This window comes from Orycteropus afer, unplaced genomic scaffold (assembly GCF_000298275.1).
Source record: "Orycteropus afer afer isolate SDZICR_OR568_19922 unplaced genomic scaffold, OryAfe1.0 scaffold00085, whole genome shotgun sequence".
In the NCBI taxonomy this organism is placed as follows: domain Eukaryota; kingdom Metazoa; phylum Chordata; class Mammalia; order Tubulidentata; family Orycteropodidae; genus Orycteropus; species Orycteropus afer.
The window spans coordinates 5,012,592-5,033,790 of NW_006921672.1; the positions used below are offsets into that span (position 1 = coordinate 5,012,592).

The 21,199-nt window shown below is 50.1% G+C and overlaps 1 protein-coding gene across 1 annotated transcript; it reads left to right on the forward strand.

Annotated features, from left to right (window-relative positions):
* The first annotated feature begins 17,198 nt into the window (after nt 1–17,198).
* PHOSPHO1 (phosphoethanolamine/phosphocholine phosphatase 1) lies at nt 17,199–20,174 on the forward strand. The gene is made up of 2 exons (XM_007941943.1): nt 17,199–17,243; nt 19,416–20,174. Exons 1-2 carry the CDS (start codon nt 17,199–17,201, stop codon nt 20,172–20,174), a joined length of 804 nt encoding a protein of 267 aa, XP_007940134.1.
* Nucleotides 20,175–21,199: the final 1,025 nt, after the last annotated feature.

A 21,199-nucleotide genomic window follows, 5' to 3' on the forward strand; every position in this document is an offset into this window, starting at 1 on the left:
AAAAAGTATATATGAAAAACTGAAGCCCTTCACTAAACCCAGATTAAAAACACCTGCACGGGACTGTGGCCTCCTTGAAGGCAATGGCCAGGCATTATGCTTCCTGAATGAATGAAGTGCATGAATGAATGAGTGAATGAAAAAGGAATCAAACAACTACCAAAAGGTCCAGAATCCTGGAATCTTTGTTGGTCAGCATATCCTTTCTCCTTGAATAATTTCCTCTGGAAAGCTGGCTGGCTTCAAAAGACCTGCATTCAAGTTTTCCCTTCCTCATTTACCAACTGTATGACCTTGGGTTTGTCATATAACCTTTCTCAGGGAAATAATGTTAATTACAGGGAGCATGTTATAAAAGTTACCAAACAAGCGACAAAGTACCAAACCAGTTGCTCCAGATTTGATTCTAACTCATTGATCCCTCCTGTGCAGAGCAGAGCTGGGACCCTTCAGAAGCCACTCACCAGGCCTTTCTTCCAATGTGCTTCTGTGGGAGTTTGAACCACCAAGCTCTTGGTTAGTAGTCGACTGCTTAACCATTTGTACCACCCAGGGACTCTTGTATAATCTGCGTAGTCTACTAAAAACACAAGGGACTCTTAACTTGGTTAGACTCATTTTAATTTTAATTTTTTTCTTATTTTGGTTGATGGATCTGGGGTAAGGAGCCCTGCCGGCTGCAGTGGTTAAGTGCTTAGCTACTAACTGAAGGGTCAGCAGTTTGAACCCACCAGCCACTTGGGGGAGAAAGATGTGGTAGTCTGCTTATATTAAGATTTACAGCCTTGGAAAACCTATGGGGCAGTTTACTCTGTCCTATATGGTCATTATGAATTGGAATGGACTCCATGGCAGTGGGTTTGTTGTTGTTGTTGTTATGGGTTAGGCAAAAGGAATTAAATGTTCAAATCAACCTATCCTCCTGGCCTCCAGTGACTTGTCACTACAGACCTGCTTTGGGAATGGGAAGATTCTTAAGTGGGTCAGTTTTCTCAGCTGATGGCTCAGGAAATGTGAGCTACCAGCCCTGCCCTTTGTTGGCATTATCTATAGTCAGATAACCAGATTACAGCATCACTGAGGTGGTGACAGCTTCCTTTGGCCTCCTCAGGCCTGAGACCACACCCTACACAAATTGGCTAGATTGATAATCGTGATAATCATGCAGTCATTCAGGCAACAAATATTTATTGAGCTGCTACTATAGGCACCAGGATACCTTGGGAACAAAACCACTGTGATCCCTGTCCTCGTGGAGCTGGTGGGGGCAGTAGATATTAAGCAATTACCCAGATAAAGTAGTATAGGGTGCTGGGGGATATATATTTGGAGGTCCCAGTCTTGGGGAGGGGTGGCAGGACAAGCTTCCCCATGAAAGTGACATGTAAGATGAGTCTTGAACTTGGTGAGGGGGCTGTAGATGATGTGGAAAGCAGTCAGGGCAGAGGCTACAGCACGTGCAAAGGGCCTGTGATACTACATTTGAACATCTGAGAGAATGCCTGTGTGGCTAGAGCACACAGAGTGAGGAGGAGAAGAACATGCGATGTGGTTAGAGAGGTAATGGCAGTTAAGTTCTTAGCAGGCAGGCAGAGATGGGATTGTTTTGTCCTGTTTAATGTGGCATTTGCAAAATGGAAGGCACTAGAGCGGCACATTTCAAGTATTTGAATACACAGGAAAAAAAATGTATTTGTTATACAGAAAAAGAGTGTTTGAGTTGTTGGACCTGTGGGCTTGGGACCATGGTTGCAGGGGATGTCAAGTTCCATTGGCATAGCATACTACACATACTGTATCCTACCTTGGTAAGTAGTGACTGGGGTCTTCAAAGCTTGCAAGTGGCCATCTAGATGCAATGATGGGTCTCTTCTTGTCCAGAGCAAAGAAGAATGAAGAAAACCAAAGATGCATGGAAACAACAATGAGCTAGTGGATCATGCAAACCTCAGCCTATATGACCATGAGAACAGAAGGATTAAATGGTGCCCAGCTGTCACTCTCAACCACTCAGAAAGGGATCAGTACAGGAGATCCTGGCTAGAGTGAGAGAACAATGTGGAAAAAAACTCAAAATCATAAAAAAAATAAATAAATAAAAAAGAGAGAGAGAGACCAGGTGTACTGGTCTGATAGAGCCTGGTGAGATCTCTGAGACTGCGGCCCCTAGTTACCCTTCAGGTCTGGCATTGAACTCACTCCTGTGCTTCCAGCCAAACAATACACAGGCATATAGGGTGTATTAGGGGAAAAGAGATCCCAGATTCAAACAGGTTCAATAGACACACTTTTATTAACCTTGGACAGAACAAAGACAATCATCCTGGATGAGGAAAATCATCAGCATGAGAAAGCTGAATAGAGTCCTCTGAGTCATGGCCTTTAGCTAATTATGTATGATTTTGTTGTTGTTGGTAGGTGCTGTTCAGTCGGCTCCCACTCATGGCGATCCTATGCACAACAGAACAAACACTGCCTGGTCCTGTGCCAGCCTCACAATACTTGCTACACCTGAGCCCATTGTTGCAGCCACTGTGTCAATCTATCTCATTGAGAGTCTTCCCCTTTTTTTTGCTGACCCTCCACTTTACCAAGCATGATACCCTTCTCTAGGGAATGGCCCCTTCTGACAACATGACCAAAGTAGATAAGCTGAAGTCTGGCCATTCTTGCTTCCAAGGAGCATTGCAGCTACACTTCTTCCAGGACAGATCTGTTAGTTCTTCTGGCAGCCTACGGTACTTTCAGTACTCTTCTCTAACACCACGACTAAAAAGCATCAACTCTTCTTCAGTCTTCCTTATTCATTGTTCAGCTCTCACATGCATATGAAGCGATAGAAAACACCATGGCTTGGGTTAGGAGCACCTTAGTCTTCAAAGAGACATCTTTGCCCTTCAGCACTTCAAAGAGGTCTTTTTTTTTTTTCAATTAGTATTGTGATTTGGGTCAAAGTTTACAGAGTAAATTAATTTTCCATATAGCAGCTCACATTCACTTTGTCCCATGATATTGACTGCAATATCCCACAATGCAACAGCTCCCCTCCCACTTCCTTTCCATAGTTACCTCTTCCTTGACATCCTTCCCTCCCAGGCACTCCTGCCCCCTGAGCTGTTTCCCTGTGCATACACAGACCATCTGTTCTCCCATAAAGAGGTCTTTTGCAGCAGATTTGCCTAATGCAATACATTTCTGATTTCTTGACTGCTGCTTCCATTGGTGTTGATTGTGGAACCAAGTAATATGAAATCTTTGACAATTTCAATCTTTTCTTCATTTATCATGATGCTTATTGGCCCAGTTGTGTATGATTTTAAATGATCACAAAATCATGATTGGTGATAGATTCCTCACTGTTGCAGGCAGGACTACAGAAACATGGAGAAGCCCATGATGGGCACTTGAAGATAGGAATTGGTTACAGGATTGTTCCTGAGCCTTGACTACCTGGTTAGGTGGTGGTCCTGACAGGCTGTGACCCAGGACCATGCAGTCTGAGTCTTAGCCACAAGGTAGCTATCAAACAATACCGGGACCCCAGCCTTAATTTAAATTAGAAAAGGACACACTCAGGCAAGTTCCCTAGTTCTTTGTGAGAGTAATCTTCTTTCAACCACACTCTTCCTGAAGGCAAACTGCCCTCCTTAGGTTTGTCCTGGAACTTGTCTATTCCTACCCACAATTCTGGTTTAATGTCACAAAGAAACCAAATGGCATCTGAAACTTATGTCATGACTCAAAATGGAGTTAGGGCTCCTATTGCAGACCACAGCCTTTCACAACCCCAAGTGCTTTAGAATTTAAACTCCAATGCAAGGGTGAATATTTACATCAGGTAAATACACTCCTTAGAATGATCAATCATGGGAGATCAGAAGGGCAGTATTTGCACAGAGAGATAGCTCTGGGGCAGGAATGCACAGGAAAGAAGGACACAGGGAAGAGCTAATTACTGGGAGGAAGTGGGAAGAGAGTTGTTACATTGTAGGAATTGCAATGTCATGAAACAAAATGTGCATGAAGTGCTGTGTGGAAAATGAATGTGCCCTGTGAACTTTCACCCAAATCACAATAAATTTAAAAAAAAAGAAAAGAAAGAGAAAGGGTGCCTTAGAAGCCAAATGAGAAGAAATACCCCGGTAAGCCAGATTTGAGCCAGATCGTAAGTTCCTGATTGACAGGGAACCCTGGTAGATTGCTTTCCCACTTCACATGTTCTGAGTGTCTGCCTCTAATGGGGGGTCTGTTTGTTCAGTCGCTCAGCAGACATTTAGGCATTGCAGATATAATGGCCTTACTCATTCCTTAAGGCATTTGACTGCTAACCAGAAGGTTGGTGGTTCAAACCCACCAGCCACTCCACGGGAGGAAGACCAGTCAATCTACTTCTGTAAAGATTTACCGCCTTGGCTTCAAGTCTGGAATTGAACCCACTCCTGTGGCTTCCAGCCAAACAAAAGACAGGCATATGAGCTGAACATTTACATTAGGTAGATACACTCCTTGGAGAGATGAATCATGGGAGAATAGAAGGGCTGTGAGACAGGGAGACAGCTCAGGGGGCAGGGGAGAAGAAAGGACACAGGGAAGAGGTAACTATGGGGAGGATTTCGGAGGGGAGCTGTTGCACTGTGGTAAATTGTAGGCAATGTCGTGAGACAAAGTATGTGGAGCTGCTGTATGGAAAGTGAACTTGCTCTAATTTTGGGTGAGCATTCACCCAAATTACAATAAAAATTAAAAAAAAAAAAAAAAGATTTACCACCTCGGAAACCCAGTGGGGATCGCTGTGAGTCAGAATCGACTGGATGGCAGTGGGTTTGGTTTTGTTTTTTTATGGAACCTACATTCTAGCAGAGGCGCTCTGGTAGCATAGTGCCTAAGGCACTTGACTGCTAAACAGAAGGCTGGCGGTTCAAACCCACCAGCCACTCCTCGGAAAGAAGATGAGACAATCTACTTCCATAGTGATACTGCCCCAGAAACCCAAGGAGGGGTCGCTATGAGTTGGGTCCGACTTGACGGCACATAACAACAACAACAACAACAACATTCTAGCAGAGAAGGCAGAGAATAAACACATTGTTACAAAGACTTTGAAGGTAAAGAAGGCAGGCAATGAGGGATCAGAGGTGGGAACTGCTAAGGCGGTCATGGCATTTCTTAGTTAAGACCTAGAGGATGCAAAGGAACCAATGGCATCTTAGAGTGGGAAGAATCCCATGGGAAGCTGAGAGAGTAGGATGTGCAAAGGCCCTGAGGAAAGAAAGGGCTTGGTGTGTTTGTGTCTAAGGAATAGAAAGAAACACCAGGTAAGACTCAAAGACGCTAGCAGGGGCTAGGGTAACTGCCACTGTATAAAGAGTGGGATGGTGTTTGCACTTTATCCTAAGAACAACAGGAAGTTGTTGGTGGCTTTTAGCAGATATGTCCATTTCTATTTTAGAAAGAGAGGCCCTCTTTCTAGGTTTCTGAAGTCATCTTTCACTGGAAAGGTCCTCCTGAGAGTCTCTAGAAAACTTGTTTCTGAGGAGGCTCTGGTGGCATAGTGTCTAAGGCACCTGACTACTAACCCAGAAGGCTGGCAGTGTGAACCCACCAGCCACTCCTGGGAAGGAAGGTTAGGCAATCTACTTCCGTAGTGATACCGCCTCAGAAACTCGAGGGCACATAACAACAACAATTTTCCCCTCCACTTCTCCAGCCCCTCCCTGTCTGTCAGCCCAGAGGTGTCAAACCCTTGAACATGAACCTGTACTTGCCTGTACAGACTCCCAAAGGGCCTTAAAAAAGATGTTAGTTGTATTAGAGCTTAAATTCTAAAGCACTTGGTTTGCGGAAGAACTGCTAACCAGAAGGCTGGCGGTTCAAACCCACCAGCCACTCCTCGGAAGGCAGGTTGGGCAATCTACTTCTGTATTGATACTGCCTTGGAAACCCAAGGAGGGGGTCGCTATGAGTCAGGTATGACTCGGTGGCAGTGTGTGCATGCGTGCGTATGTGCATGTGGTCTGCAGTGGGAGCCCTAACTCCATTTTGAGGCATGACATGTTTCTGATGCCATTTGGGTTCTTTTTGACCATTAAACCAGCATTGTGGTGAGGCATAGACAGGCTCTAGGACACACCTAGGGAGGAGAGTTTGCCTTCAGGAGGAGTATGGTTGAAAGTAGATTGTACTCTCACAAAGAACTAGGGGACTTGTCTGAGTGTGTCCTTTTCTAATTTAAATTAAGGTTTGGATCTTGGTATTGTTTGGTAGCCACCCTGTGACTAAGACTCAGTCCGGCTGCATGGTCCTGGGTCACAGCCTATTAGGACCACCATCTAGTGAGGTAGTCAAGGCCCAGAACCAATCTTGTAAACTTTTCCTATCTTCAAAGGCCAATCATGGTCTTTTCCTTATTTCTGTAGTCCCGCCTGCACCAGGGAGGAATCTATCTACCACCAATCATAATTTTGCGATGATTCCCCCTTTTTTTTTAAATCATACATAATTAGCCACATGGCCATGACTCAGCAGACTCCATTCAGCTTTCTCACGCTGATAGTGTCCCTTGTCCAGGATGATTGTATTGGTCTGTCCAAGGCTTAATAAAATTTTCTTTATTGAACCTGTTTGCATCTGGGGCCTCCTTTCCCCTATTACACAGTGGAGAGGGTATGAGCAATATCTGTGCCTGAACCCCCTTCATTAACACCACCATCCCCGTGAGCATGTGAGACCTCTGCTAAAACCTACCAGGTGCTTCCTCATTCATTTCATACCTAGTCTCACAATCTGGCTTCAAGGTGGACAGGTTAGCAGTATTGTCCTTTGCAGCTGAGAGACTGAGGCTTAGAAAGGCAGAGGTTGAGTGACTTGACTAAGGCTACACAAGACACATGTCTTGTCCTTGAGCCTGAATTCTTTGACTCCACACTCCATGCTGCTCTTTCCACAACATGATTCATCATTGATGCCGTTCGATGAGGAAGGACGATGGGAAGCTCTGTTAGGATGAGTCTGCTTTAGGGAGAAGGTGCTGGGAGAGATGAAGATAGGAGTGGGGAGAGGTTGTTCTGGGGTGTCTCTGTATTGCAGGGGGGAAGAGAGAGGAGAAGGGAAGCAACAGACAGTAGCAGCCAAAAACTCGGGATGGGGTGGAGCATCAAAGGAAGGTGGTCAGGATTGGGTATCTCTGGGGACCCAATCCCTCTCCTACAGGCACTTCAGGTCCCAGCATTCCTTACCCGCTGCAGGGTGAGACCCAATTCCCCAGGTGGGCGAGTGAAAGAGATTTGCCAGCTGTTTTTCCTGACACTCTTTTGGAAAAGCCTGTGTGCTTGCCTGGGGCTTCTCTCCAGACTTTAAGCTCCTTGCGGGCGGCTCTGGCCAAGTCACTGATCCTCCTGCTAAGCCTAAGCAGATGGAACTCTCAGTCTTTGAAGTTAATAGACTTTTTCATAGGCCAAAAAGTGTGGTCAATAATATCCTATCCTATCTCTCAGTGCCTAATACACTTAATATTTGTTGAATGAATGAATGAATGAATGCTCAAACAAATGAATGAATACTACACTGTAGTGATGGCTTGGAAATCAGGAGAATATGAACTGTCTACAGCTACTGAAGGGACCCAGCTCTGAAGATCTGAGCCTTGATCTATGTTGTCACTAGATTCTTCCTGGACTAGGTCAGGGTAGAGGTGGAGGTGGGGTCAGCTTATTCTGATCCATAAAAAAGGCAGCTCAAAACTCAGAAAGGGTTAGCAAGCTGATTAGAGCCAAAGCTAGAGCCTAAAGGGCCAATTCCCAGCCCAGATATAATTTTGGGAAATGCCCCACATGCCCAATGGGAACAGACAGGTTTCTGCGCGTTTGGGTGAGCACAGGGACTTAGGCCAGAATATTTAAAAAATGCCTATCCCCATGCTTTCCTGGGGCTCTGGACCCTGGTGGCTGGGCAGGCTGCTGCCTGTGCAGAGAGGGGAGCAGAGATGGTCTGAGCCAGCTTCTCCTGTAGAGGCCCAGGGTCCAACACTTGTCCTTGCCCTGCCCCTTGTACCTCCACCCTGGGGTTACATCTGGCTTGGAAATGATGACTCTTGGGTTCTTCTATGCCTTTGGAGGAAGAGCTACCAAGACCCTTTCTCTGATCTCCGTTAAATAGCAGGGGAGCCTCAGAGCTGGTGGTATCTTGACAATCTCTGTTTTACAGAGTGGGAAAATGAGGTAAGAAGGGAAGCAACTTGCCCAAAGTCACACAAGTTTAAATCCAGGTATTCAGATTCCAAGTCACTGATCCTCCTGCTAAGCCTAAGCAGATGGAACTCTCAGTCTTTGAAGTTAATAGACTTTTTCATAGGTCAAAAAGTGTGGTCAATAACAAAGACCTTGATTTAGGAACATGTGCTTCCCCACCTCAACTCACCTCCTGTCAGGGCATCACTATAAGTTATTTTTCTCCTGTAGCATTTGGCATCTTTTCCTTGTACTGGAGGTGGAACATGTTTACCTCCTTTAGGGCAGGGCCATGTGATGTTCTGGTTAAAAACTTAGCTCGGTGAGTAGTTGGACCTGTGGGCTTGGGACGATGATCTCAGGGGACATAAAGCTCAACTGGCATAACATACTACAAAAAAACATTGTTCTATATCCTATTTTAGTGAGTAGTGACTGGGGTTTGAAAAGCTTGCGATTGGCCATCTAGATACAACAATGGCCCTAGTTACTCTTCAGGTCTGGAACTGAACTCACTCCTTGTGGCTTCCAGTCAAACAATAGACAGGCATATGGCCTGAACATTTACGTCAGGTAGATACAATCCTTAGAGTGATCAATCAATGGAAAACAGAAGGGATATAGCTGGGGGTGGTGGTGGCAGGAGTGCATGAGAGGGAAGGACACAAGGAAGAGGTAACTACAAGGAAGAAGTGGGAAGAGAGCTGCTACCTTGCGGGGAATTGCAGTCTATGTTATGAAACAAAATATGTATGAACTGCTAAATGCTATATGGAAAATGAAAATGAATTTGCTGTGTAAACTTTCACCCAAATCACACACACACACACACACACACACAAGAACAACAACAACAACAAAAGAATTCAGCTCTGCAACCCTACTGTCTTACTTCTGTGGCCTTGGGCAAATGATATAACCACTGCGTGCTTTATTTTTCCAATCTGGAAAATGGGGGAACTAATAGCTCGTAGGGGTCAGTGAGGGTTCAGTGGTGGAGTTCTTGCCTTGCATCAGGAGACCTGGGTTCAAGTACCAGCCAGTGTGCCCCACGGGCAGCCACCGTCTGTCTGCCACTGTGATGCTGAACAGGTTTCAGTGGAGCTTCCAGACTAAGATGTGCTAAAAAGAAAGAGCCGGTGATCTACTGAAAACCAGCCAGTGAAAACCCGTGGATAACAGTGGTCTGCTGCTGTTGTATGTGAGATCCCCGTGACTCAGGGACTAACTTGATGGCAGCCACTAACAATAGTTCATAGGGTTGATGTGAGAATAGAGAAATGAGCCCTTTCAAACAATGCTTGACGCATAGTGAGTACGTCACCAGTGTTAGCTGTTCTCTGGGACGGAGACTGTGAGGCCTGGAAGGGAGTTTATTTAGCACTGCTTCCTAAGCCCCAGTAAGGTGTCTTAGACCTGGAGCACCCTGTCACAGAACTCACAGAACAACCTGAACTGCTGTAACAGAGACACCACAAGTGGGGGTTTTAAAGAACAGAAGTTCATTTTCTCACAAGACAGGAGGCTGGAAGGAATTCAGGGCACCGACTCCAGGAGATGGAAAGCTTGCTCTGTCAGCTCTGGGGCAGGTGCTCGCCTTAGCTCCTGTAACCCCGATGTTCCACAGCTCCTCGGAGATCTCCAAGTGGCATCTATCTGTCCCCAATTTGTGCTCACTTCTCTCTGTGTCTAATCTGTTCTGTTCATTTTTTTTTAATTTTTAAAATAATATTTTATTGTAATTTCAGTGCAAGTTTACACACCAGATTACCTTCCCATTTGACAATTTCTACACCAGTGGTTCAGTGCCACTAGTTACAGTTTTCACAATGTACCAACAGTTTCATTAATTACATTTTGGTTGTTCCATTTCCAGTGCTCTAGTTTCCCTGTCCCCCTTATCTTCTCATCTTTGCTTCAGAATAATTGTGGACCTTTTAGGCTCCTGAAGATGGTCTTATAATGGAGACTTTAATCTGTTCTCAAAGGTCATTAGGCTTAAGATACTCCCTACTCTGATATGGCCTCATTAACATAGCAACTATAACCCTGTTACCAAATGGGATTGTATCCACAGGCATAAACAAACAAACAAACAAAAAACCATTGCCATCAAGTCACTGGGTTTCCAAGGCTGTAAATCTTTATGGAATGTGATGCAGTGAATTACTTGGCATGGATTTTTTAGCTATAGTTTTTGTAACTCCCACTGGATTACTGGGTGGGACCATGCAAATAAGGTGTGTAGAACTGTGATGTTGGCATTGGTTAGTTTTGTTACTCTGCCAGGCTTAAAATGAGCCTAGGCTCCTAGAGGCAGAGAGGGCACCTCATTGCCATCAAAAGAGCTGGAGGTGAAGTACAGCTGTCCTTGGACCCAAGATCCCTGCACTGGACCTCCTTGGCAGAGACACATGGCAGAGAGAGATGCCCTGGTGGAGAGAGATAACTCAGCAAAGGGACAGTGGCAATGGAACCAAGAGGCATGAGACACAATGGCGGGCTTACCTGGCCCACAGAGCAAGAAAGGTGAGTGCCTTGGGGAGGAGGCTTGCTGATGGAGTGGGGTGCACCTAGGTTTACCTATTGGCAGAGCTAAAAGAGCTTTGTAACACCTGCCCAGAGGCCAGGCCAAATGGCCAAGGGCCAGAGAGGCATGTCTGAGGGCACAGTAGGGGGGAGACTCTCCTGATTGGAGAATTGTACCCAGAGCACATTCCTGAACCTGAATTGTAGCCTGTTATTTCCTTAAGGAGCTCTGGTGGTGTAGTGCCTAAGGCATTTGACTGCTAACCAGAAGGCTGGAGGTTCAAACCCACCAGCCACTCCTCAGAAGGAAGGTTGGGCAATCTACTTCTGTAGTGATACCACCTCGGAAACCCAAGGAAGGGTCACTATGAATCGGAGACGGCTTGGTGGCAGTGCACTACATTTGTTGTATTTCCTTAATAAACCCCATAATCATATTGTCTGTGAGTTCTATGTGGCCATTGAAATGAATTATTGAACCTAGCAGAGAAATAGTGAGTGCCATAGAAGGGATAGTTGGTGTCAGAATTGGTAAAAGGCTGGAGGATGGTGGCATGTCTGGCCTCATAGGCCTAAGCCTTGGCTTGTTGATGGTGATTCTGTCTTCCTTCTGTGAAGTTAGAGGTCAGAAGATGTCGCCTCCATGTCCTTTTTGCATGGAAGTAGATTGCCTCATCTTCCTCCCGTGGAGCAGCTAGTGGGTTTTAATACCAACCTTCTGGTTAGCAGCCAAATGTCTTAACCACTATGCTACCAGACCTTCTTATCCACAGGTAGTTAGGAATCCAATACATATTTTGGGGGGACACAATGTCATCTACAACAGGAACACTCTTGGTGGACTCTTTCATTCAAGCCTACCCTCATCAGTCTCCAGGTCACCAAGGACTCTGTCTTTGCCTTCTCAGGTTAAAGAGCAGTGGAGACCTGCATTTGTGACACAGTATCCTTCACCATGGTGCCGTCTTCATCTCCCTGAGCTTCTACTTTGTCATTCGTAAAACTGGGAATAATGACTCACCTGCAGGGTCCTTGTGAGGCTCAAGTGCCTGGCACCCAGTAGGTGCCCTGCATGGGTTCATCCTTCCTTAGGTGGAGCGTGTGGACAAAACTCCTGCCAACCTGCCCCTCCATTGACCCTTACTCCTCCCACCGCCAGGCTGATTTGAAAGAGCCAGAAGTTATGTTCTTAGATCTCTTGGCATCCTTGGCTCCACTATTGTGAAACCTTGGGCAAGTGACACACCCTCTTTGTGAAGAGCAGCTGGCAAGCTCTGTCCCTGGCTGCCTGAGTCAGAGTTCACCAGGGACTCCAGTGAGCTGTCACCTCAGATGACTCCTGTCCTCACAAGCTCTCTGCCAGGTTCATGGACCTGTGTCCCATGATGAAATTCACACATGAAAGGATGTTCTTCAGCCCTTGTGCTGAGCAAACCCCCACTGGCTGGGAGAGTGGGTTTCCCATTCCATCTCTGTCCCCATCTTTATGCAGGTGGTACACCTCTGGGGCACTTGGCTGCTCAAACATCTTGCTTACTCATCAGTACCTTGAGGGGAAAGTTTCAAGAGCGTTTAAAGAGAGAAGTGATCATGTCCCAAAAATTTCACCATGGGGAGAACTACAAACTTCTATACTTATTTCACAAAAGGGTTTTTGCACCTTTTGCACAAAAAGTGTTGTGGCACCTGGGAGCCTTGGCATTCTGACCGGTGGGAGGCAGAATCTCCCCATCCCTCCCTCAACTTCATTAGTGTATCTGGAAACTGCTGCTAACTCCTTCAAAGGACCAGGATTTGAATCAAGTATCTCCTGCAATGTGTGATTCTGGGCAAACTGATCGCTGAGTCTTAATTATGGTAAATATGCCACACAACATGTGCCGTTTCAACATCCTTAACAATTTAGTTACATTAATTTTATTCATGTTGTGCAACCATGTTCAGGTTTACAGTATTTAAGTACCCATTCCCCTTTGTGAGAAGCCCCTGGTTGGCACAGTTATGAGCTTGACTACCAGCCAAAATGCTGACAGTTTGAACCCACCCAGAGACAGGCCTGGTGACCTGCTTCTGAAAGGCCACAGCCTTAAACCCTGGAGCAGTTTTCTGCACACACACACTCCATGGCAACTAACAGCAGCTATTCCCTCTGCAGATGTGGGAACGTGGCACATGTTTATCAATGTACGCCCAGCCCCTGGCACAGAGGTCAGGCCATTCCTTGTTGACTTCCAGCCCCTGTCCCCTCTCTGCAATGGCATCCTCATCCTTACTCCTCTTGCCAGCTTCCAGATCCTCCCGCAGGGCCCTTGGTGGCCCTCTGCTGGGAGGAGGGAGACCAGGATTTAGGAAGGACTGAAGGGAGACCCAGGCTGGAGTACCTACCTTCTCCCCACACATACTGTGACAAGATGGAATCAAGTGTGCCTGGGTTTGAATATTTGGGCTAATAATTTCTCCGGAGTGCTGTGAACGCTCAACTATAGTACAGCCCCTAAGTCATAGTGTGTTCCCATAAATATAATTTTTGCCGCATTCCTCCCTAAAGCAAATCTTTTTCCCCCACGCACAGGCTGGGAGGGTAAGAAGGGGCGGTGGTCTAGGAACGAACTCTTAAGCAGAGAAGAAAGCGGAGTTTTCACTTACAGCACCATCTGCAAAGGCGCAAAGTCTTTCGTCCTCTAACTCGGAGTTTGGCTATGGGGGAGCGAGAAAGCCTTTATTCGGGCTTTTCTGGGGGAAAGGGGGCTCTCCTGGTGAAAGGGTTCCGAGGGTCGGCCGAGGGGCTATGACTCCTCCGTGCATGGGGCACCAAGCTACACACACGTGGGAGAGGAACGGCTGGGTCGTACCAGCCAGTTTAGAGGCGAAGAACAAGGTGAGGCTGGGGTTGAAGATGCATTTCTGCAATTCTCAGGGACCACAGCCCTGACACTTTTAGTTGTGTGAGAGGGGGTTTCTATATATGTCCACTGCTATCCGAATGGGGTGTCCCCCATCCCGCTGTACGGCATCTCCACCTTCCGACCGGTGCCCGGGGCGCCCAATCCCACTTTCGCTCACGCTCCGGGAGCCTCCCGAACAGCCGGGAGGCGTGGCCCCAGGCGGCCCGCCCCTTTGATGTGCGCCGGCGTCACTGTGATTGGGCAATTGCTTGTGACGTGCGGGGACTGCGGTGCGCCCGGGTGCCGCAGCAGCCGCAGAGCCGGCCGCGGCTCGGGCTCCGGCTCCCGGGCATTTAAAGGGGACGCTGCGGCCGCCCGGGGGGATGGGGGCAGGTGGAGGGGACGGCCCAGGCGCACATCATCCACGGTCCCTCGGGATTGGAGGGACTCGTGAGCCGGAGCCCTAAAACCCGGAGGTGGATAAGACACCGCGTCCCCTCCAATTCCCGTAAGCACCTCTTGCTCTATCCTGAGTCCAAATACCTCATCTGAGTCCCCCTCCCTTTACGCTTCAAACTCAGCCAGGACAGACCGCTGCCGTCGCCGCTTCCCACGTGAGTCCCGGGCTCCGGGAGGTAGGGAGAGGGTCCCAGGTGCGGTGGAGGCTGTGTGGAGTTTGAGGGAGCTCCTTCACGCGAGTGTCAGTGGGGGGAGCCCTTGGAACAGACGAGTGAAATCCCTTTTCTCTACCCCGGGAACATGGTGCCCGGGTAGCTCTCAGTCCTCAACTCTGGCAAAACGAAATCTCCTTTCAGACTATTAGGAATAGCAACCCCCTTGCGCCCTGCCACCCACAAATCCCCTCCTTTCCCCGAGCTGCGCACCCCCTTTCTCTGAAGTGGAGCGAGGGATCCGCCAGCTGGGGCTGTGCCACAGTGCCTGCTTTCCAGCCACCTCTAAAAATAACTGCCCCTACCCTACCCACAGCTGCCACCTCCCTGCCCTTGCCCATTGAGCCTCCCCACACCCCAGCTTGTAGCCCCAGCAGGGCGAGCCCGGAGGTGGCTTTTGGTCCTAACTTCCTCACTGGCACCAGGGCTCTAGATCACCCCCACCAGCTAATCAGCCCCGCCAGCTCAACACCCAAGAAGGGCTTTAGGGCAATGCGGGGAAGCTGTGGCTGCGATTTTCCCAGCAGGCACCTGAAAGCCCTGAGTTCTAATCTTGCTTTTGATGCTTTGTGACCCCCCACGATGGTAACCAGATCTCTGGGCATCAGTTTTTTCTATCTGTTGCTGGGGGATGGTAAGCAAGAAAGAGACCTTGGTGAAGTTGCAGGCGCTGCCTGAGGGAAGGTAGGAATTCCAGCTCAGTAGTTGGGTCTGATTTCTGGTGTTTGATAGAAGAGGCTTGGTCTTGGGCAGAGGACTTGTAACTGTGGTATCTCTGGGATCCTTTCTCCCCATGGTCATCCTGCACACTTCCTGTGGAAAACTGTCCTGTGAGCTCCACCCACCAGTACAAGGGGGATTTCAATCTTAGGGTCTGTTTCCTTCCCCCATCCCCATGAGATCCTCCCACCCCATTCCTACAGATTTAATCTAAGAACTTTTGTATAAAAGGCAGGAGGAAACAGGGAGGAATTTGTGACCGGTTATAGGATCAGGGAGACAGGGTCTGCTTTTGCATGGGACTAAGATACGGACTCTTGACCTCCCCAAATCCCTTTTCTCCTCTCCTTGCTCTCGCCTGCAGGGAACGCTCAGGTCCTGCTGCCGTTTTCTCTGAGGGACTCTTTCTGGTGACCAAGAGGATTTGATCGCTGGGGACAAAGCTGCCAGAGGTGAGTAAAGTGTGGGAACTTTTAAGGGTCTCTGAAGACATGCCCTGATCCCTGTGGCTCCTGGGGGGCCAACAGCACAGGCTACTCAGTTGGGGGTGGGGGATGGGGGAGAAACCCAGGATGCCTGGCTTTCTGCTTTGGAAGACAAAAAGAAACAAGAGCAAAGTAAGGAGACCTGCTTTTATGGCGTGAAAGTTGATTTGTGGGTGGCTGCTGGAGACCACTTGTGTCATGTTTCTATCTGCCCATCTCCTCGCCACGTGCCAGACACGTGCTGCCCATGTTTGCTTTTACAATGGCAATGGCATCCTCACTTTTCTCTAGTCTGGCCGACCAGCCGACCATGAATTATCAGCCAGGATTCTGGAAGGTTTGGACTCCCTCCAGATAAGGCCTGGAGACAGTCCTCCCACTCCCCCAACACATGCCATGCCCTTGTCTCTAGTGCCTCCCTCCCCTTCTCTCCTATCTTCTTGACTGTGTCTCTTCCAACGCCCTCTCACTCTTTGCCCCCTACCCCATTCAGCTTAGGCCTCTTCTCCCAATTCTAGATCAAAAGTTCTTCAGGGAAACACTGAGCCCCACATCTCATCCTTACCTAAGGGGTTTCAACACCTGTGTGGTCAGGGAGTTGGGAGGGATGAGGTAGCCCAAGATGGTGGTGGTACAGCCCCTCCCCCATCCTTGTCTTGAGATTGGATGTCCCAATCTCAGTCCTGGAGTTTATGGCTTCTCCCTGCTGCCCTGGGCACAAAGGTGGTCTGGGAGAGTCACCTTGAAAAAGTCAGGTGTGCTGTGACACCCGTTTGTCACCACCAGAGGGCAGCAGCCAGTCGGACTTCTGTTCCTTTCCCAGACTGGTCTAGTTCGCAGGATCTTTCCCGTTCTGTCCCAGCTGCCGCCTCTGCTCTCATTCCACCTGGAAGTGGAGGATCGGGGAAGCAGGGAGGCCACTGGGAGTTATAGGTGGTGTCCTTTGTAGCTGCATTGGTGAAGGTTGCAAGAAGGCAAACTCCATCCCCCAACTCTCCTGACTGTTGGATCCTTGAAAGTAGCTGGGAGGCCAGTCCCAGATCCCCTGTGGAACCCAAGCCTCCAGCTGTGGTTCAGTAAACCCTGGCTAGCTGCCCCTTCCCTTTAGAGGCCAGAGGGAAGGCAAGGCTGTGGCCAGTCATTCACAAGCCAGCTCTGCCTCATCTAAGCATCACTGCCTCAGGCAAGTTACTCATCTCCCCAAGCCTTTCCCATCTGCTGAATTCAGGGGACTGAGGAGCAGTGAGAGAATGAATAATACTGGTGAAGGTGCTTTGTGAACTGGAATGAACCATACACGTAGGGGGTGGTGAACACACTAGAGGAAAAAGCACTGGTCTTGAACTCGATCTTGGTTTGAGATCTGTCTCTGCTACTTACAGTGGGTGACCACTGGGCAAGTCAGTTAACCTCCAAACATCTCCAGCAGAACAGGGCATTTGTTGCTGCTTTGCACTCTGTAAGTGCTGTGCTTATTGGAAGAGTTGTTTTTACTGAGGCCCTGGTAGCAGTTCCTGGGGCTCAGTGGGGTAGAGGGGGCAGAGTAGGCCCAGGTGGGCATGTAGATGCAAAACCATCTGGCTGGTCCCCTCCAATGGAGCTTGTGTGGTTGTCAGGAGCTCTGGACGACAGGTAGAAGCCAACACGGTCCCTGCAAGTGGTGCCCAGGGTGATGCACTGACCATGAGTGGGTGTTTTCCAGTTGCTGGCCTCCGATGCCTGTCTAGGGTAAGTGGGTTCCTCGAGGGGTCTCTTAGGATGAGGCCTCACGCAGCTCCCATTTTCATATCACACAGTTGGGGGAGCCCTATTCAGCCCCTTTGAGTCTTGCCCCCCGCCTCCACTGGGGCCCCACTAATCCCCAGAAGCTTCCACCCCAGGTGGGATCCTGATGCTTCTCAACTCCAGGACTCCTGGCCACTGAGACTCCCAGCTGGATACTGGTGAGACCAGAAGGTGACCCCAGGGATGAGGTCAAAGGGTCTTAAGGGAGGCAGATAACTCATTGCCATCAAGTCAATTCTGACTCATAGTGACCCAATAGGACAGGTTAGAACAGCCCTATAGCATTTCCAAGGCTGTAATCTTTATGGTGGGAGCTCTGGTAGCGTAGTGCCTAAGGCACTTAACTGCTAATCAGAAGGCTGGCGATTCAAACCCACCTGCCCTGGGAGGCAGATAACGGAACCAAATTCAATGCCATCAAGTTGGTTTCAACTCAGAGTGACCCCTCCTTGGGTTTCTGAGGCAGTGTCACTACAGAAGTAGATTGCCCAGTCTTCCTTCTGAGGAGTGACTGGGTTTGAACCACCAGCCTTCTGGTTAGCATTCAAATGCCTTAGGCAGTACGTCACCTGAGAGACAGCCAGGTTCAAATCCCAGTTCTGGAAATTAGGAGCTTGGATTATTTCCCAAGGTGTGTCAGGCCATGAACAGGAAAACTAAAGAGGGCTCTATCTAGGAAGAAACTCAAGAGGAGTGCTCTGTCTTGATTAGTCGGGGTGGGAGCCCAGGAGGGAGACAGGCAGTGTGGTGGCTATTCTGAAGCTATGTGTATACTCTGCCTTTCTGATGCACACAGCTGCTGGCAGGCAAACGTGGCAGACAGGCTGCTGAGGACTCCTGCATGTACCATTTGCTTGCCTTTATGGCCTCACACTTGCCCTTTCGTCCCCAGCCCTCTCCCATGTCCCTCTTCAGCATGACTCTGGTCAAGGTGTATACTTCCTGGGAGTCCTCATCCCATCTTTCTGTCCCCATGCTCACCTGGCATGACCCCCTGCCCTCTCCTGCCTCACAGCTACCTCCCCTCCCCTCCTCTCCCCATCCCCCGCTCCCTGCTCCCTCACACCCTGCCTTTTCAGCCACTGCTGCTCTCTCTCCCTTCCCTTGTCTCCCAGGTGTGCCGTGGCCTGGTGTGGGAGGCTCCCACCTCCCTAAGCCCCACTGCTTCTGCTGCCCGCTTGCTTCGGACCCTGGCAGAAACCCCACCTGCTGACACGCCCCTCTCAGGGAACTGGCAAGTGATGAGTAATGAGCTGTCAGCACAGGGCCCTGAAAAGCCCCAGGGAAGCCATGTCCCTCCCCTGGGCCCCCACCCAGCCCTATCTGCCTAGAGGCAGCTCCTAGAGAGCTTTCCTGGGTCTTGTGTGGTGAGTCCACTTAATCTGGTTATGCCAAGGACTCAAATTCCATTCTCTGGCCAGTGGGGAGGCCCAGACACCTAACCCTCCCAGGCCTGCCACTTAGTGCCCACCTTCTGCCCCAGGACTCAGCTCTCATTTGGACGATGCCAAAGCCATCTCGCCTGGATGCTGGGTCCTCCTTGTCCACAGTTCTGTCAGCCATCCACTCTGCATGGTCCAATAGGAACGAGGAGGCTGCTCCAGCTGGGCAAATGGGTGGTTTCCCTTGACTATGTTTGTTGAAGAAGGAAGGAGTGAAGAGTTCTCTCCCCCACCTTATCCACACCTGCAGTGGGGCCACTGGGAATCTCCAATAGGGCTAGTGCAGAAACTTCCCCAAAGGGTGATTCCCTGAAAGCAGCTCTTCCCTTATAAGCTCCTCCCTTGCTAACACTAAGTGACCCCAGATGAGAGTAGCAAAATGGGTCATTCTCTAAGAAGCCTTTCTGGGTCCAGGCGTAGGATGCTCTGCCTCAGGCAGTTGACTGAGAGGTGCCAAGAGAGTGGGCAGAGATGGCTGGTGGGGGTGGGAGTGGTGGAAGGCCGAGTGGGGCACTCAGCCCAGCTTAACCGGTCTTGGGTCCTCCTCAGGTCTTGGATATGCCAGCACCTCTGGCCATGGTCTGCTAACCAGCCTCTTCCCGGCCGGCTGCCGCCGCGCCCACTCTCGCTTGTCCCTTCCTCCTCCTCCTGCTCCTCCCCTCCCTGCTCCCAGGACGGCGGGATGGCTGCGCCGGGCGCGCCACGCTTCCTCCTGACCTTCGACTTCGATGAGACCATTGTGGATGAGAACAGCGACGACTCGATAGTGCGCGCCGCGCCGGGCCAACGGCTGCCAGAGAGCTTGCGTGCCACTTACCATGAGGGCTTTTACAACGAGTACATGCAGCGCGTCTTCAAGTACCTGGGCGAGCAGGGCGTGCGGCCCCGGGACCTGCGTGCCGTCTACGAGGCCATCCCCCTGTCACCGGGCATGGGCGATTTGCTCCAGTTTGTGGCCAAGCAGGGCGCTTGCTTCGAGGTTATTCTCATCTCGGATGCCAACACCTTCGGCATAGAGAGCGCGCTGCGCGCCGCCGGCCACCATGGCCTGTTCCGTCGCATCCTCAGCAACCCGTCGGGCCCGGACGCGCGCGGGCTGCTGGTGCTGCGGCCCTTCCACACGCACAGCTGTGCGCGCTGCCCGGCCAACATGTGCAAGCACAAGGTGCTCAGTGACTACCTGCGCGAGAGGGCCCACGACGGCGTGCACTTCGAGCGCCTTTTCTACGTGGGTGATGGCGCCAACGACTTCTGCCCCATGGGGCTGCTGGCGGACAGCGATGTGGCCTTCCCACGCCGCGGCTATCCCATGCACCGCCTCATCCAAGAGGCGCAGAAGGCTGAGCCCAGCTCCTTCCGCGCCAGGGTGGTGCCCTGGGAGACCGCTGTGGACGTGCGCCTCCATCTACAACAGGTGCTGAAGACCTGCTGAGGATGGCCGCCTGCAGGGGGCGCCACGGGCAGACGGGCGGAGGAGGGGACCGGGGAGCGGGGTATTGGGGAAAGACAAACCTAGTTTTATTATTCCCTTTTTCCTTCTTGCTTTGGTATGTCCCTCGGACCGCTTTTGGGAATTCCAGGCTCTTCCACTTGGGTGGAGAGGGGCTCTGAGCGGTCCGTATCTATGCAGGGAAGCCAGCGCGGCTCCCTTCCCCAGTTCTGCTGCACGCAGTTACATTCCGGAGTCTGCTCAAATGAGGCAGCAGAGTTTCAAAAGCGTCGTCCTCCGAGTTGGGAGGAAGAGGTTTCCACTGCTTTAACTGCTGCCTCCGGCCCCTAACGTCCCTTTCCCCAGTGTCCCGAAATCATAAAGGTACCCGGCCACCCATGGCCCCAAAGGACTACAAGCGGAGAGAGACCAAAACGCGCTCCCCGCCGACGGCCCCAGGCCTCCTCGATCTCGCTTCACCCACCGGGATGGCACACTATTTCTGTACGAGCTACTCTTTTCGTCTCGCATCCTCCGCCCAGCCGCCAGCACTCCCAAAGGAAAAAAAAAGCCAGAAGAAACAGTCGCCTCCTGGTGGTGCAACGAGGTAGCGCACCGTTTTGCTCCGGCCTGGCCAGCCAAGGACCTCGCAGCTGGCGACAGTGTCTCCTTGCACCCCAGCCTTGTCTATGCAGCAAGAGACCAGGGACTTTACCAAAGTTGCCCCTGTGGGCTAGGCCCTTCGCGCCCCCTCTCCCGTATGGAACAGAAAGCCATGATGTTTTTAAGCAGAGCCAGCGAAATCCAAGCTCCTCCTTCCCCTTCTTAAGTGTTCAGAGCTATAAAGGAGGTGATTGAGATCTCTTGCACGCAGTCTGAGGGGTGAGGGTGAAGCTGAAGGTGGTCTCTATTGTCTGAGACCTTCACTTAGGTGAGGGAGGTGGTCCCCATTCTTGGGAGTGTCCAGCTGGAGGAATCGAGATAACACCTAACACGGCAAGCCACAAAGCCGGAGGAGCAGGTGATCA